We start from the raw sequence: 15,667 nt of genomic DNA on the forward strand, positions 1-15,667 counted from the left end.
TCCTACTAAATCTCTGCCACAGTAGGTTTCTGATAACTTCATCATGTGCTTTCTCAAGATTAATAATACTATTCGCAAGTCTATCTCTTTCACTCTAAATTGTTAAATTAGCTGTTTTATAATAAAAATTACTGATGTAGACCTGCCTCCTTGCATAAATCCAAATTGACATTTATCCATTTTCATTTTTTTAGAACACTGAATTATATTAGATTTCACCACAAATGTAGGATAATAAAAAGATATATATTGTGAATCGAGTACTATGAAAAATTGTCATTGTTAACAAAATGAAGCAGAGGTTTACTGGAAATAACTATTGCAAACCAAATAAAACACTAAACAGTTATGTTTAAAATGTCTTTATTCTTTATTAAAAATCTGGGAAATCAAAGGAGGGAGGGCCGTTATTGATGCAATGGCGAAGGAAAACCCCTCTAAACCTCGCCTAGGGCCCAGTACATCCCGATTTAAAAATGCAATTCTAATATAAAAGCATACAAATATAACATCATTATAACATCATTACTTAACATAGCTTTAAAATTCAGGCCTAAACTAAGCATTTATACATATATTTTATGAAATTTTACTACATATATTACTAATTGTCGCTGGATTTGACCCTCGGGAATGAGGGAAGGTGGTCCAGTCGCACTATCCATAGCTATGTTGGACCGGAGCATATAGGGATCACGGTCCGTGGACATAAAGGTTATATATGAACCCTAGCTAGCGGGAAAAATACCTTTATTAAAATACAATAAAATGTTTATTACAAGTAAGAATCTGCAATAAAAGTTGATTAGTATTATAACTAAGAATCTGCAAAGAAAGGGGTTAGATATCTTAATACTAAGAATCTGAAAATAAAGTGTTAATTAGTCTTAGAACTAAGAATCTGTAAAAGAAGGTCGTTAGTTATGACATCTAAGACTAATTAATGCAAAAGGCAATTTGCAATAGGTAAATAAGCCTATAAAGTGAGCTACAAGAATGGTTCAAATTTAATTTTTAATCAGTTTCTTTTTTTATTGGAAGGAAAATATTCCTGCTTTTCCATTTTTCGCTTCTTTGTAATATCCTTAGGGGTTTCCTGAAATTCTTTCTTCACTTTGCGCTTTGTTCCTTGAATGTCCCTCACAATTTTGTCATGTAATCTTGCAAAACTTTCATCATCTAAGTCTTCCATTAAATTTACCAAGTTTTCTATTTGAAGACTTCGTTTGGTTTTTTCCTGGATGACATTTGTCTGTTCTACCTTCCCTCTGACAAACTCATTAATTTCCTCCTGATGCCTTGATTTGATAATTGAAGTTACTGCCAAACACCTTGCAGCATCATCTAAAACAGAGTTAGTTCCCTCTCGCTCCTCGTGCATTCTTACCAAGTGCACATGCTTACACAAGATATTCCTCACCACATATTCAGCACACTCACACTGATAGCGATGAATACAAATTTTACATACTCTACAATACAATGTCTTACATTCATTTTCACATACTTGCCTTATATTTACATTATATAATTTATTAGGATCTCTAAATGACTTTACCTGAAATTGACCATATACCTTCTCATTTTTCTTAACCTCCACTTTGTTTTTCATCGTTTCTGCCATTTTGTGTGCTTTTGCTATAACCCTATCTTGATAATTGTTCGCATTTGGTCTTTCGATGTCTATAATCCTCTTCCACATTTTAATGTCAACTAGATCATCTATTGTGTCCAATAACTTTTCAATTGTTACCCCAGCACTTCTCCTAAGGTGGTTGGTCTTCAATAGGTCGTTGAAAGATTCTATCGCCATGTTTGTATTGATTCCTGAATTTTTTCTGTAACAATGAGCCCACATTTTGATTCTCTCTTCATTCTGAAAGTAATTCCTACAAAAAAAAATAGACTTAAGGATGACTTAAAATGTATGATTTCATATACTTATTTACCGTGCCAGATAATTAAAAAAATCTATCTCATTTGCCTCTTGTAATTTGATTATATATCTATTGCATAACTCCATAAATCTATCTTCATCCGTTTCATTAATAATTCTTTTCATCTCAGTTTTCATCTGTTTCTTCAAAATTGGATCTTTTATTTTCTTCTTCCCTTGAATGTTCCAATTTTTCACAACGTGCCATGTACATAAAAGCCTCTTTGGTTGGTTGCCCATAATCTTCACCCATGCATTATAATATTTTTTATCGTCATCACTCATAAAATGTTCTGCATGAATTCCAGTTTGCATTCTATTCTTGAGAGCACCTAAAAGTTTTTAAAAATTATTTTTACTTACCAGTCATAAATTGTCACTACTCATATAATACATACCTAAAAAAACTTCTTGAACTACTTGGTCCAATCGGTTTGACAGTAAGAATGCAACTGGAAATCCTGTATTCCTGTCATCTTTAATAAGCACCACTGTTAAATCCATTCCCCTCTTGTTCGTGCCATGTGTACCATCCATACAAATTATGCTATGGAATTCTCTTAATTTATCTTCCATAACAGAGTTCATGAATCCTAAGGCAAAATCTTCTTTTTTAAGTACATCATGTTGTTCTCCTAATAAAAATAAAAAATTTATAGTTTAGAGATAATTAAAGATAATAAATTAATGGTAAGAGACTGAAATTTTATTGTATTTTTTAACAGGTAATCATTAGTCCTATTTTTTTTTTTGTGTTGACTTCTTATTTAACATATCATATTTATCAAAAACTGGAAGAGCAAAGTGTGAAATAGATCAGAATGGAGAAGTATTCTTTAACAGACTAAGACCCAAAAATGGTTGTCTAGTAAAATAAAAAACTAGTAAGTTTGCCCAATAAATCAGCACCTCCATTACAAAATTAGTTTTAATGTAAAAAACCAATGACTACAATCTTACGAGATATATTATTTAAAAATGTATATTGTTGATTCTGCTAAGAGTAAGGTTTGTTACATGAGTCAAGTGATAACAATTCACACAAGTCAAATTGGAATAGGATTAATTATAATTGTAGTAGGCATAAAAAAATGATAGGTCTTTACCTTCCTTCTTGAATAAGAAAGCATAATTCTTGTTGTTAGCATTCCATTCCTGAACCTTTAAAGCCGTTGCTACCATATCATTTTGATCTCGTTTCTTATATGTATTATACTTCCTGGACAAATTTGAGAGGTCTTTACTTGTTAATAGGGCAAGTCTTTCTAGTTTTGGTGTTTCCAATTTTCTTGAATCTTCTAAAATTCTGCTGGATGGCACCCCAGATATTAACTTCTCTACAATCATTTTTTCTTCTGCTTTTGCCAGATGCATGGTTCTTAATTCCTCTTTATGTCCAGCATGTGTTTTCCAATAACTGACTGAAACTTGTCCTTGATCTCTCAGTTTGCAAATCAGCCTGGAGGGACACACTCCTTTAATTTTAATTGATCCACCAGATTTCTCTGTTCTAATTTTATAGTTGGGCTTATATCCTAAATATAGATTAGTATAAGTTTTAAATATTACAAGTAACAAAGTATTGTACCTACCTTTAGTGTTACTTCTGTTACACTCATAGTATAATGTCTTCTGTTCATTTCTATTAACAATTCTATTCATTGTATAACTTGTCTCAAATTTCTGCATGTCTTTCCATGTCTCATATTCTTGTAAACTAGAAAATTCAAAAGTTATTAATTCAATACTCACCTGGTGGTTCCCTTTAAGATGTTTTCGTAAGTTCTCATGGCTTTTGAAATTAGTTTCTTGTTCACATAAGGGACAAATAATGTGATTAATTTTCTTAATCGACATATCTATGTTATGTATTCCTTTGATATGACGATTTCGTAATTCCACATTTTTAAATATTTTGCTGCAAAGATGGCAGGCTCCTGAGTTAATTTCACAGCTTGTTGAAGTGGATGGATAGACAGAATCCATAATTGCTTGCTAAAACAAAGTCTTAGGTAATTAAATATGGTGTTCTAACGAACAGATTTTTAAAACAATTTAACAGATTTTTAAAAATAAATGAGAAAAATTTAAATTGAAATGTTCTGTGTGGTTGCTTATTGGCAAATTGGTATAAAACCGCCTAATCACAGATGTTTAAGCGCCAAACAGAGAGATACATAACCTGAAAAATTCAAAATCCGATGAAGATGCTGACCAATCCACAGCTCTTATGCTGTGACCAATCACGCCAAACTTAGGCTGTATATTATAGTGTAGTCTGTATGAGTACGAGAAACAAATTCGTTAGGATTTCTGCCTAGATGAATAGACATGTCGTGGAATGCAAATTTTAGATTCCCCATGTCTTCTTTAACATCTTTATCATCGTCTGGTCATGTCTTGAAATTTTTAGAAGGCTCCAGATTAAAGCAGAAATCTGAATTTGTTTCGAAACTATCTTACCGATTTTTCTATCAGATGTCGCTATTGCGTCCATAACGAAGTCATGTTATTGTTACTTCTAATAAGACAGAGAATTTTATTTTTCACGTTAAGAACGGCTATGAATAACTATTCTGATGAGCTTTATTAAAGCGAAATACGTATCAATAGATACATAGACGCTTTGAACGTGAAATAAAATCTTTTCTGTCTTTTTCATTTTCTTCGGATCTACTCTGTATGAGTACGAGAAACAAATTCGTTAGGATTTCTGCCTAGATGAATAGACATGTCGTGGAATGCAAATTTTAGATTCCCCATGTCTTCTTTAACATCTTTATCATCGTCTGGTCATGTCTTGAAATTTTTAGAAGGCTCCAGATTAAAGCAGAAATCTGAATTTGTTTCGAAACTATCTTACCGATTTTTTAATATCATTAAGATTGTCATTAAGATAACTTGTTTTCAAACTAAAATGGATTACATACTAAATTTGTGATAAGAATAGGTAGCAACGTGGGAAATATTGTCAGTTTACAAGTAACAATTTAGCAGTTCATGTGTTAAAATGCCAACTTTTCAATTTGCTCCAGCTAAAGTTAAGTCGACTTTACACTACATAATATATCATATGACAATATCATATGAGATTGCTAATAATTCCTCGTTTCTAGGATGTTTTAAAAAATCATGTTTACACTGAATGATAAATTGTGACTTATAATATGAGTGACAATAAGGTTATGTCGATTTTTCTTTTTGATTATGGTTATATAGATATTAGACACAGAATAGGTAACAACTATTAGATTTATAAACTATTATAATGGCGGGATATATCAAATTTAGTGTTTATATTATATTATACTAAATTAAAACTAATTAATAAAGAAACTAAACTAAAACTATGACTGAGAACGCTAAAACAGTAGCACACGATAGCACAGATAAGACAATATGCTCAATATCAAAGTAACAAACAAAAATTAAATAAATAAATAAAGGATGCTGTCCCTGGGAAAGGCAATTTCACTGAATTGACACAAGAATAAGGCGCGATATTTAAATATGTTAGTGTTACCAGTATTATTACCGAAAATCATAAGGTCTTATCATGCGGAATAGGTAAAATCCTATTCTCCTGTGACGAGCTATGACGGGCCGCATGACAACGCTTATGACAAAATCATATGACAAATCGCACAGTATAAACATGTAAATTTCAATCCATGAAAAAAATACTATTGTTTTAAATGTTAATGACTGACTTATTCATCTGCAACAGAAATCTTTTGGAAGATTCCTTTTGAACATGTTAACGGGTAGTGCAAAGGACGGGTGTATACTAGTCATATTTTAATACCCCACAGAAAAGGGGCATAGGTAAATTCGCTCCGTCCATATATTTCTTAGAAGAGATATTTGAATAAGGTCTACCTTTCCTAGATCCATTAGAAGTAGGTGAGTGTTTTGCTTTAGACTTTAGTGAAATATTACCAGCACAACACCAAGCCGTACAACAATTTGCTGACTACTTGGTGGACAACTATATTTCTGAAGAGGCAGACTTCCCTCCTGAGATGTGGGCGGAAAACAGTTCATCACTTGAGCGTACAACCAATGCCTGTGAAAGTTTCCATTCTAAATTTAATTCGTTATTTTACAATCCGCACCTTAATATATTTCAATATTCAGAAGTTTTAAAAGATATTCAAATTGACACTTATAAAATACGAAGTTGTGTGACACCAAAAAAAAAGTGTACCGAAAAGTACTTCTAGAGCGTCAAAAATTTGTTGATCACAAAATAGCGGAATTAAAGCAAAATAAAATTAGTAGATTTGATTTTGTCAAATGTATTTCATTTAGATTTCTAGCGAAATAAATGCCTCGTTTTAATTTATATTTGTTTAATTTTGTAATGGTAGAGAATATCCCATATTATGTTAGTTTTTACACTTGTATTGCTTTCTTATTATATCTATATTTTAGAATAGGCCCAAAAATTATTTCAGTAATTTTTAAAAACAATTCAAAATTTCTAATATAATTTCTAAATCAATCACTAACATTTTTCAAAATACATAACAGTAATGAGCGCGCTAATAACCGGCAAAATAACGCAAAAGATGGAAAACATATTAAGTTGTGAGATAAATAGAAATGAAACTAGTGGAGATGGGAAATTTACTGATTGAACCCATAAAATTACATTTCGTTTATTGTTTCCCACCTTTAGACGTAAGAGTTTGGAAACTACCGCTGTGACAGTGACAGTTTTAGTTGACATCCTCTGATACGTCTAAAGGTGGAAAACCGTGAATAGAATGTAAATTTATAGGTTTTTATCGCTAAATTTCTCATCTCTACTAATTTTATCTCTTTTATCTTACTTCATATGTTTTCACGCTTATCACTGTATTTATATAAATATGTAACTACCAATATTTGATATAATTTCTAATATAAAATACAAAAGCCGCAGTACCTATTTTCCTGGTGTTAATTTTCCTAGAACTTAATAGATAAATACTGAATCCGCTTGACCACGGGAGCGAACTAGGTTATGGTTTTCGGAGCGAACTAGTATGTAATTAAGAGGATTTTTTGACCTTGGGAGCGAACTAGTGTGCTCCGCAAAGGACAGAAAACAATCCAATTGATAACTTGTTTCCATTAAATTCATCGGAGTAGGTAGCAGAGCCTTTGTCAGGTGACACTACGGTCGGAAAATGGTCGCCCACTCTGCCTGTGTGATGAGTTAAAAATTTGTAGATATTTGCGCATATTCGATAATAGGCAAGTAATTTGAAATCGCGATAACATGCCGGTATTTGACAAGTTAAAAGTACAGAAGACTTATCAAGCGTTAGTTCCAAGACATAAAAATGCGAAGAAAATCATCATAAAAGCTTTAATATTAAAAAATTAAAAAAAGAATCTTTAATCTTTAAAAGAATATTAATCTGGTTCGGACATGTTCAAAGAATGCCAGAGTAGTGGAATGGATCCCTCCTGAATGAAGAAAGAGAGGACGACCACGGAGAAGTTGGCGCAACGATATTGATAAAGCAATGGCGGCAAGAGACTTAGAAGAGGCAATTGCATATGACAGAAAAAGATGGAAATTGGGGGCGGAGAAGCGGCGACAGCAGCCGTAATAAATCCGTTATTATTATTATTATTATTATTAAAAAAAGAATCTTGAAAAAATGAAAATATAATTAGTACAGATGTCTCAATTTCACTTTAGTCTTAATATGCGCAAATCAAGCAGGGAAATCATGGCAACGAAGACAGAAAAGAATACTCGCTACTGAGAGAAAAGAGTAGAAATACATTAACATCATGTCATGATGTTAATGTTGTATTCAATTTTTTCTTATAGTCAGTTGCTACCAAATTTCTTCGAGAAGTAATTTTAATGAATGTGTAATGTTTAATTCATAGTGTGCAATTATCAATGCACACAAGAACAATTACCTGCAAACTGAATAAAGCATATAATTTAATTTTATAATGTACACTAAATATTAAGTAGAAATTTCGACTACATTACATGAAAATTAATTCCGCCGCTTGTTTTACATGAGAAACTGTTTAGATTGTAATCTTTTATTTGCACAAATTTATTTGATATATGTATAAGTACAATATCTTCGTTTTGTATCATTACTAAGATAGCAGTGGATTTGTTGTCGATTAGAAAAATTATTATGGCAATATATTATACTAATGATCATCAATTTTATTAAACCGTAGCGAAATGCCGTACTTTTAGTCAACAACAAAAGGACTTTATCTAGTTTGTCTATAAATTTATTGTGGTATGCAAAGAACATCGTTTTAACTACATATAAAGAAAATTAACGATTTATGTTGTCATTACTTGAGTAACATTGTTGAAAACAATATAAAACAGGATACATATATTCCTGCCAATGTTATTACAATAAATAGTTTAAAATACATTTAAGTAAATTTTTCTTTTTTGAAATGGGAAAATATTAACATGTCAATTGTGACCCACAAAAACTTTCTTATTAATATTATTATGCTAACTCTTACGTATGATATGAAATGCAAATGCAATTACGAAAAGTCATTTTTACTTAGTCATCGTATTTTCCACGTTGTTTTAAAGACGAAAACATCTATTACATGAATTAATAAAGGGGTGAATATCAATTGAGAAAAGCTCCAAAGATCGATAGTGTTTAAACCAATGGGATTATGACCTAGGGGTGGGGAATAACTGAGTGAATTTGATATTCCGTTATATGTTAATTCAGTATATTCTCTTTTTATATTCATTTACATTTCTGATTACTTACTTTTCAATCTGTATTTGGCAGCGCAACTTAATTATGTTTTGTAAAATACAAATATAACACAAAATAAAACAATATGATTTCTAAACGCTGTTCACAAAACGGTGATAATCACTATAAAAATCATTCTTACCTAATGTCGTTCAATCTTTCATATCTTCTAAATACCATATTACTTACTTTTAGCTTGACATACTTTAGATATTGACAAATTTGGTACTTTAGAGGCATTGTGAAGAAAGAGAAATAAATGATAGAGGTAGGCAAAAAAGCCAAAAGCATATATTATGCAATAAACCAAACATTCAATAAGAAGGAAATATATAAAAGACAAAAATACCCATTCTTGCCCGGCTAGCTCAATCAATAGAGCATGAGACTCTTACTCTCAGGGTCATGGGTTCGGGCCCCACGTTGGGCACCAATGTGTAACTATCGAATGAGAAATGATGGATACACGAAAGGTTATCGAACAATATAATTACATCTGAAAGTTGGGAGCCAATGTATAACAATAAATCTCACAACTTTCAACAATTGGGAGCCAATTGTTAGACTTCCTCAATCTCAGTCTCTAAGGTTTGAGAACGTCTTATCTTAAAAGAAAATCTGAAAAATGAGTTTGGCTGGGACAAATAAACCAAGATATTAACTAATTATATTTATTGTATAAACAAAAGAAAATGTAGTTTTATTTCAAATAAGCCACAATTTCTGTTTCCACTACGGAAATCGTTCTCACAATACAAAACATTAATAAATTAAACTAATTTTGTTTTTGGTTACTTCGTTAAAAGTTCTTTTAATAATTTAATTTTATATCCCTCATTCATATTGACAATTCAGACATATATTATACATTTTAAAGGAGACGACTTTAAAATGATATTACCAATATTGCTAAGTTGCGTTCCTGGGACGATTTTATTGTAAGATAGTTTATTCGATTACATGAAATCAACATTACCTTGAAAATATCTGTCAGAAAAAATTATAGCATGTGATTCGTCTTTAAAAAGGCAACCAGATGCAATGATGACAGTAAAATTCTCCTGTTAGTGATTCCATAGTATATCATGAGGAAAAAACCAGAAAAAAACTTCATAATGCTATCCCGACGTCTTAAGTATTTGTTATTAAATTTAGTTTACTCTCAATAAACACCAAACTCTGATTTTATATGTATATTATTTAAAAACATAAATGATGTATTCTCGATATGTTACTGACTTACTAATAGTGGCATTTTCCTTTTATTGACTTTCTATTTTAATATGGGTAACCAGATCCCACTGCATTCTGCTGAGGAATTTGCGACACAATTGCTCTCATTTAGCATAATTAGAGCCGCTTCTTTGATTTTTTCTTTTTACCATCTGTTTCTTTTAGGACTATACTTGAATCCAGGAACTTAGGTTCCATTAAACCCTATGTTCATTTTCCCATACTTTTTTGACATATTTGAAATCTTTCAAATTCTCTATTTTTAATATAAGATTGATGTTCACTTATTCTAACATTTAATGGTCTTGATGTTTCACCTAAATAAAAATGATCGCATTCACAAGGTATTTTATAAATACAATTCGTTGTTCTTTCCTGTTCATTGTTAGGTTTAGTTCATTATACTTGGAAAAGGAATATAATAACACACTATTTTCCTGGATGTTTTAATCTCTAAGAACGATACTGGATATGAAACTCAGGTGTGTACACCTGAGTATAATTATAAGAATAAAAATATTAAAAAGGGAATTATAAAATCATTATACGATAGAGCAAAAATTACTTGTTATAACGAAAATTCGTTCTTAGAGGAGAAACATTTGTTAACATCTATTTTATTAAAAGATGGTTATCCTTAGTTGGAATTAGTTAAATTATATTAAATATTGTAACTGTTTATAGAAATGTTACATTGAAAAATAAAACGTGGTGTGTAGGTTTAGCTTAACAAAAACGAATATAAAAATTACTAGAAAAAGACATTGGATATTGATTAAATAATAAATATAAAAGAATTATCAACTTACCCCAAGAAATATTTAAAATATAAATGAATTTGGGACAGAAAATCCAGCTTTAGTAGACAAAAGACATTATAAAAACTACTTCCCTTTCTATTAAATTGAAGTGACATGACAGAAGTCTAGAGTTGTCAACTGACAAATAACGTGTCGCTTGGAATTGAGCATAGATATTTTATACTGTTCTATGTGTACGGCATAGAACAGAATGGAGTGGAATACGAGAAATAGAACTGAAATAAATGAACATTTGAAACGAAGAATAAAGAATATGGCAAAATATTTAGTATATAGACTTCATCGAAGAGTTGAGTGCCAACTATTTTTTGAATAAAAATTATTAAATAGAAGTGAAAGTTAACAAATGAATAAAATCGAATGAAATTCAAATAAAATAATTATTTAAAGAAGAATAACAAACATGTGACGTTTATAACTTTACAACAAGATATTTCCGATACGTACATAGCGCAGTGAAGCATTGGTGCTAGCACAACAGATAATAAATGGGATTTAGTTCAAGGTTCAGAACAATAACAGTTGCAGGTCGAAATTGCTTTGTCTGTTCATTCTATTTCAGAAAAATCGTCCTGACTGGAACTTCCGGTGTTGACTGTGGTGGGATAACTTTTTAAAAGTTGTCGGCCATCCACATTTCTTTCTGAATGCCGATGATATGCTGTACATAATTTTTCCACTGTGTAACAAAGACTTTGGCAAATTTTTTACTGGTTAGTAGTTGGCAAACGTTCTTTTTTAATGTTAATGTTTAGGATGACGAATAGTTTAACCTGACTCCAAACCGTTTATCGAATTGAATTCACAATGATAGAGAGGCAGTTACAATATTTATAAATCTACACCGTAATCTCCCTCTCAACCAAAGTTTCAATGTTATACTTATCATATATATCTGCGTAACTGTTTGCTAAATTTCTCTACTCTCTACTCGTAGATTTTTTGAATTTGTAGTTTGTTGCTGAAACCTCTTGGAAAAATTTGTTGACAGAAATGGTATGGAGTATTCATACAAATTAATCCTCGAAAGAATCGCTGTTCATTTATTTAATTATTATTACTATTAATTATATTTATTTAATTTCGCAATAGTCGCGAGAGTATACTAAAGCCATGATAACTTGGATTGGGAGAAATATTCTTTAAAAATAATTCTACGTGGACAATATTCTCAAATTTGGGCAATTTTGCGGTATTATCTAATCATTTTAGGCGAATTATGTAGAGTACTATGTCGCTAACACCCAGCATTGTAACGTTCCTCAAAATTAGCAGCATATGTGATCGAATTTATGAGCTACCTTTCGGTTTTACCCTACATATATACAGTGGGTGATCAAATTATTATGAACAGTCACAAAAGTTTTTCAAATTTATTTAAAAATTTTATAATAAAATCATATGCTGCTATACGATTAAGGTATGCCAATATATTTTGTCATTAATAACCTTACTTTTTTGACGTTTACAGCTCTAAAACTGTCACGTGTCAAATTACGTGACAACATACACATTGTGGTGAATTTGCACTTGGAGTTTACAACTGAATTTGTATGTTTTTGTATTGTTTTTGAAAGATTAGTATCGTTTGAATGTATGTCGTATCGAGTGAAACAAACTATCAGTTTTAATTTTAAAGACATTTTCAAAACATTTCGATTTTTGAGAAGAAAATCATAATGGGTAAGGCTAAAGACGTCCCTGTGTGTAAAATGGTGGAGATAAAGACACTTTTACTGAATACAAAGCTCAACCCCAACGTCAGATAGCTCAACAATGCCAAACAGCGCAAGCAACAGTGAGCAATATCAAGAAAAAAATTGATACCAACAAACCTCTGATTCACCAGCGTACCCAAAAATGTGGTCGAAAGCGTGTCACTAGACTCAGATATGAAAGAAAAATGAGGGATATCTTCGTAAACAATAGAAAGAAGCCAAGAAGAATCCTCACGGGACTTATTCGTGAAGCTGGGATGCCAGTTTCTGACATGACAGCGCACAGAAGGCTTGCTGAGCAAGGTTTCAAATCATGTCGCCCTGCCCAAAAACCAAAGTTGACCATTCTCAATGATGAAAAAGAGACTGGAATGGGCCAAAGAATACCAACCATTCACGGGTTTGTTTCTCCGATGAGTCTACAGTGGAGATACTCATGGATAAGTCGGCCTTCGTCCGAAGGCGAGTGGGTGAAATATATCACAAGGATTGCCTAGTGGAGCGAGTAAAGCATCCTCTCAAGATCATGGTATGGTCTGTGATCAGCAGTAAGGGCACAGGGAGGCTGTGCATTATGAATGGAATAATGAATCAACATCAGGATATTGAAGTTCTGGAAAAAAAGCTCATGCCACAAATCAAAGACTGGTTTGGAGAATCGGAGGATTTTACTTTTATGTACGATTCAGTACCGTGCCATAAGGCAAAAACAGTAACATCTTACCTGGAAAAAAAGAAAATTAAAGTACTGAAGTCGTTAGGTAATTCCCCAAACCTCAATCCGATTGAAAATCTATGGGAGCTTATGAAGAGGGGGATTGCCCAGGAAACTGTCACAAATTAGCAGCAGTTAATTAAGAGACTCATTGCCACCTGGCACAGAAACGATAAAATAAAAGAAGATTGCCTGAGAAACATTCAAAGCGTGTCAACGAGGATCAAAGCTGTCATCGAAACTAAAGGAGGTCACACAAAATATTAAAAAAAATTGTTATTTAAGGTCAAAGAAAAAAATATTTTAAAATTTTGTAAAAGAACGTGTTTATGATCTACTTTTATATTATATTCACATCATTAGATGCTTATATGCAGTTTTATTCTTTATTAAACAGAAAAATACAAAGTTTTTTGAAGTGATCATAATAATTTGATCACCCACTGTAATAATAAACGCAGATTTGAATTAAAAACAAACACTAATGAATGAAATTATTCGAAGTAAAAATATCTAACTTAATTCTAGTTACTATATCTAAAATTCCAAAGTTGATATCGTTTGGTTATTTGATATATTAATTGTTTTGAAAAACAACAATTCAGGTGCCAATCGGTCTAGTGCAAATAATATTTGCACTTTGCACACTTTGCACACTTAATACAATTCATCATCATTTCTAAGCATTTTTATCTATAGATAGATATCGTAAACACTGATAGGATTTTAAAGTACACGGAATACGTGCAGAAAGGAACGTTGTCGCTTTCTAAAATGTTTGCTAATATCTTCCTGTTAAGATTTGATCTGAAAAATTATATAATGCCATTCGTTATTGAATCAATCGCTTGTCAAATTTATCTTATTCGTTTATCATCCATAACGTTCTGTTTGTTATACTACTCTTGATCAATCATTGGCAATACTTTCAACAACTTCACGTTGAATCATCTTGATTTGGAATTTGTATTTAAATTTATTGAAGTGTTCATATGTTCCTGCATTTCCTGCGGTTTATAGATCTAGGTAAATTATATAATGCAGGAAACATATCTTTCTTGTTGACAATAACATACTTACAAGTTTATTGTATTATTGATGGCTCTTAATAATTTGTTAGCGATCTTTTCACAACTTCCCTGCCCTTTTTCTTTTGTATTAAAATTTTTACCCCTAAAAAAACTATTAAAAGAAAAATAAAAAATCTGACTTAGCTCAAGTAAATCTAGAAGCAACAGATAACAACGTATTGGTTTGGAATGGAAAATATAAGGCCAATCTAGGTTCAATTCTAGGTTCATTCAAAACAACAGTTGTTGTTTTTCCACCCACCTTATTTATATTTATCTGAATCTATGTCTACAAACACTCATTTTTTACTCTATTATTCACAGATGACTAAATAGTGACCACGGAAGACAAAAATCTTAGTTGCAAAATGAATAAAATGAATGAAAAATGCGAATTAAACCTAGTAAATGTCAGAATAAACTGTACAGAGAGCTGCACATATTTAGGCGTAATTTTGAATAAGATGTCCACTGATAGAAACAAAAACGGGGCAAAAATACACAAAGACAGCTGCTTCATTAACATTAAACCCTCGTTTTCTGGTAAAAGAGAAACAAAAACCCGTATAAACTGTAGTTTAAAACGTTAAGGCTGTTTTATCGGTGCACCAAAACCTAGGGACAGTGTTTTCTCTGTTATTTACTGACAAAATGTCTCGAAATTTGGACACGTTATTCGAAATTATGTTGCCTTTAAACTGATGGTTTTACTTTTTTTATTTTTTTGAAACTTCTGTTGAAAAATTGGAATATACTGTTTAACGTTCTATTATAACCAAACTTTTTACGCCCATCACTCGAAAGAGTTTTTTTTTCTGTAATCGTTGATTTTTGTTTCACCTTTCTGTGTCCAGTAATAACCGAGAGAAGCGTGTTCCAACTTTAAAGAAAATTGCTAAAAAATACTGAAATCTAATAGTGAAACGTGTTACTCATCATCGGCGCTTAGTTTCATCGTTATCGCCTTCGTGACGTCAAATCTCATGAACGTACGGTCAGTTAGTTCGTGTTAAAACTAATTTGAATGGAGAATAATGTATTTGTTGTCATTAAACTACCCGTCGGCCGGCGGCACTGAGTAAAGATGGTCTCGCGTAAGCAGTGTAGAAAAGTAAGTGATACGCCCATTTCAAATCGCAGTGTACATGAACTGCTAAAACAGCCTTAAAACTTATGAAGATATACAAACTCGAAATAGGAACAAACAAGAAGCAATCCTTTTGCATCCTTTCATCTTTCTCTTAAGCGACGAACTGACCTTCTGCCATGGGGCCTTTCCAAGAAGGTTGGATTTAGCGATTTGTCTTGAAATAAGATATGAATAGAGTGCTTGGAGTTCGTGGTTATTTCTTCGTCTCTACTCTCCTGTTATCTTATCTCTACAAAGCACCTACCATGTACTTGGTTTTA

At 31.7% G+C, this 15,667-nt stretch overlaps 2 protein-coding genes and 1 non-coding gene across 5 annotated transcripts in view; 2 read left to right on the plus strand and 1 right to left on the minus strand.

The window, feature by feature from the left end:
• Positions 1–15,667, plus strand: part of ckn (CRK like proto-oncogene, adaptor protein) — a 474,381-nt gene that overhangs the window by 121,439 nt on the left and 337,275 nt on the right. The window lies entirely within an intron of this gene.
• On the minus strand, positions 542–4,175 carry LOC140434627 (uncharacterized). The gene is made up of 5 exons (XM_072523023.1): positions 3,529–4,175; positions 3,043–3,471; positions 2,335–2,571; positions 1,950–2,268; positions 542–1,889 (listed from the first exon to the last, which is right to left on the minus strand). Exons 1-5 carry the CDS (start codon positions 3,920–3,922, stop codon positions 1,019–1,021), a joined length of 2,250 nt encoding a protein of 749 aa, XP_072379124.1. The 5' UTR covers positions 3,923–4,175; the 3' UTR covers positions 542–1,018.
• On the plus strand, positions 9,058–9,130 carry TRNAK-CUU (transfer RNA lysine (anticodon CUU)). The gene has a single exon. It is a non-coding gene; the product is annotated as a tRNA-Lys (tRNA).

The sequence above is a fragment of the Diabrotica undecimpunctata genome, chromosome 2 (genome assembly GCF_040954645.1).
Source record: "Diabrotica undecimpunctata isolate CICGRU chromosome 2, icDiaUnde3, whole genome shotgun sequence".
Lineage (NCBI taxonomy): Eukaryota > Metazoa > Arthropoda > Insecta > Coleoptera > Chrysomelidae > Diabrotica > Diabrotica undecimpunctata.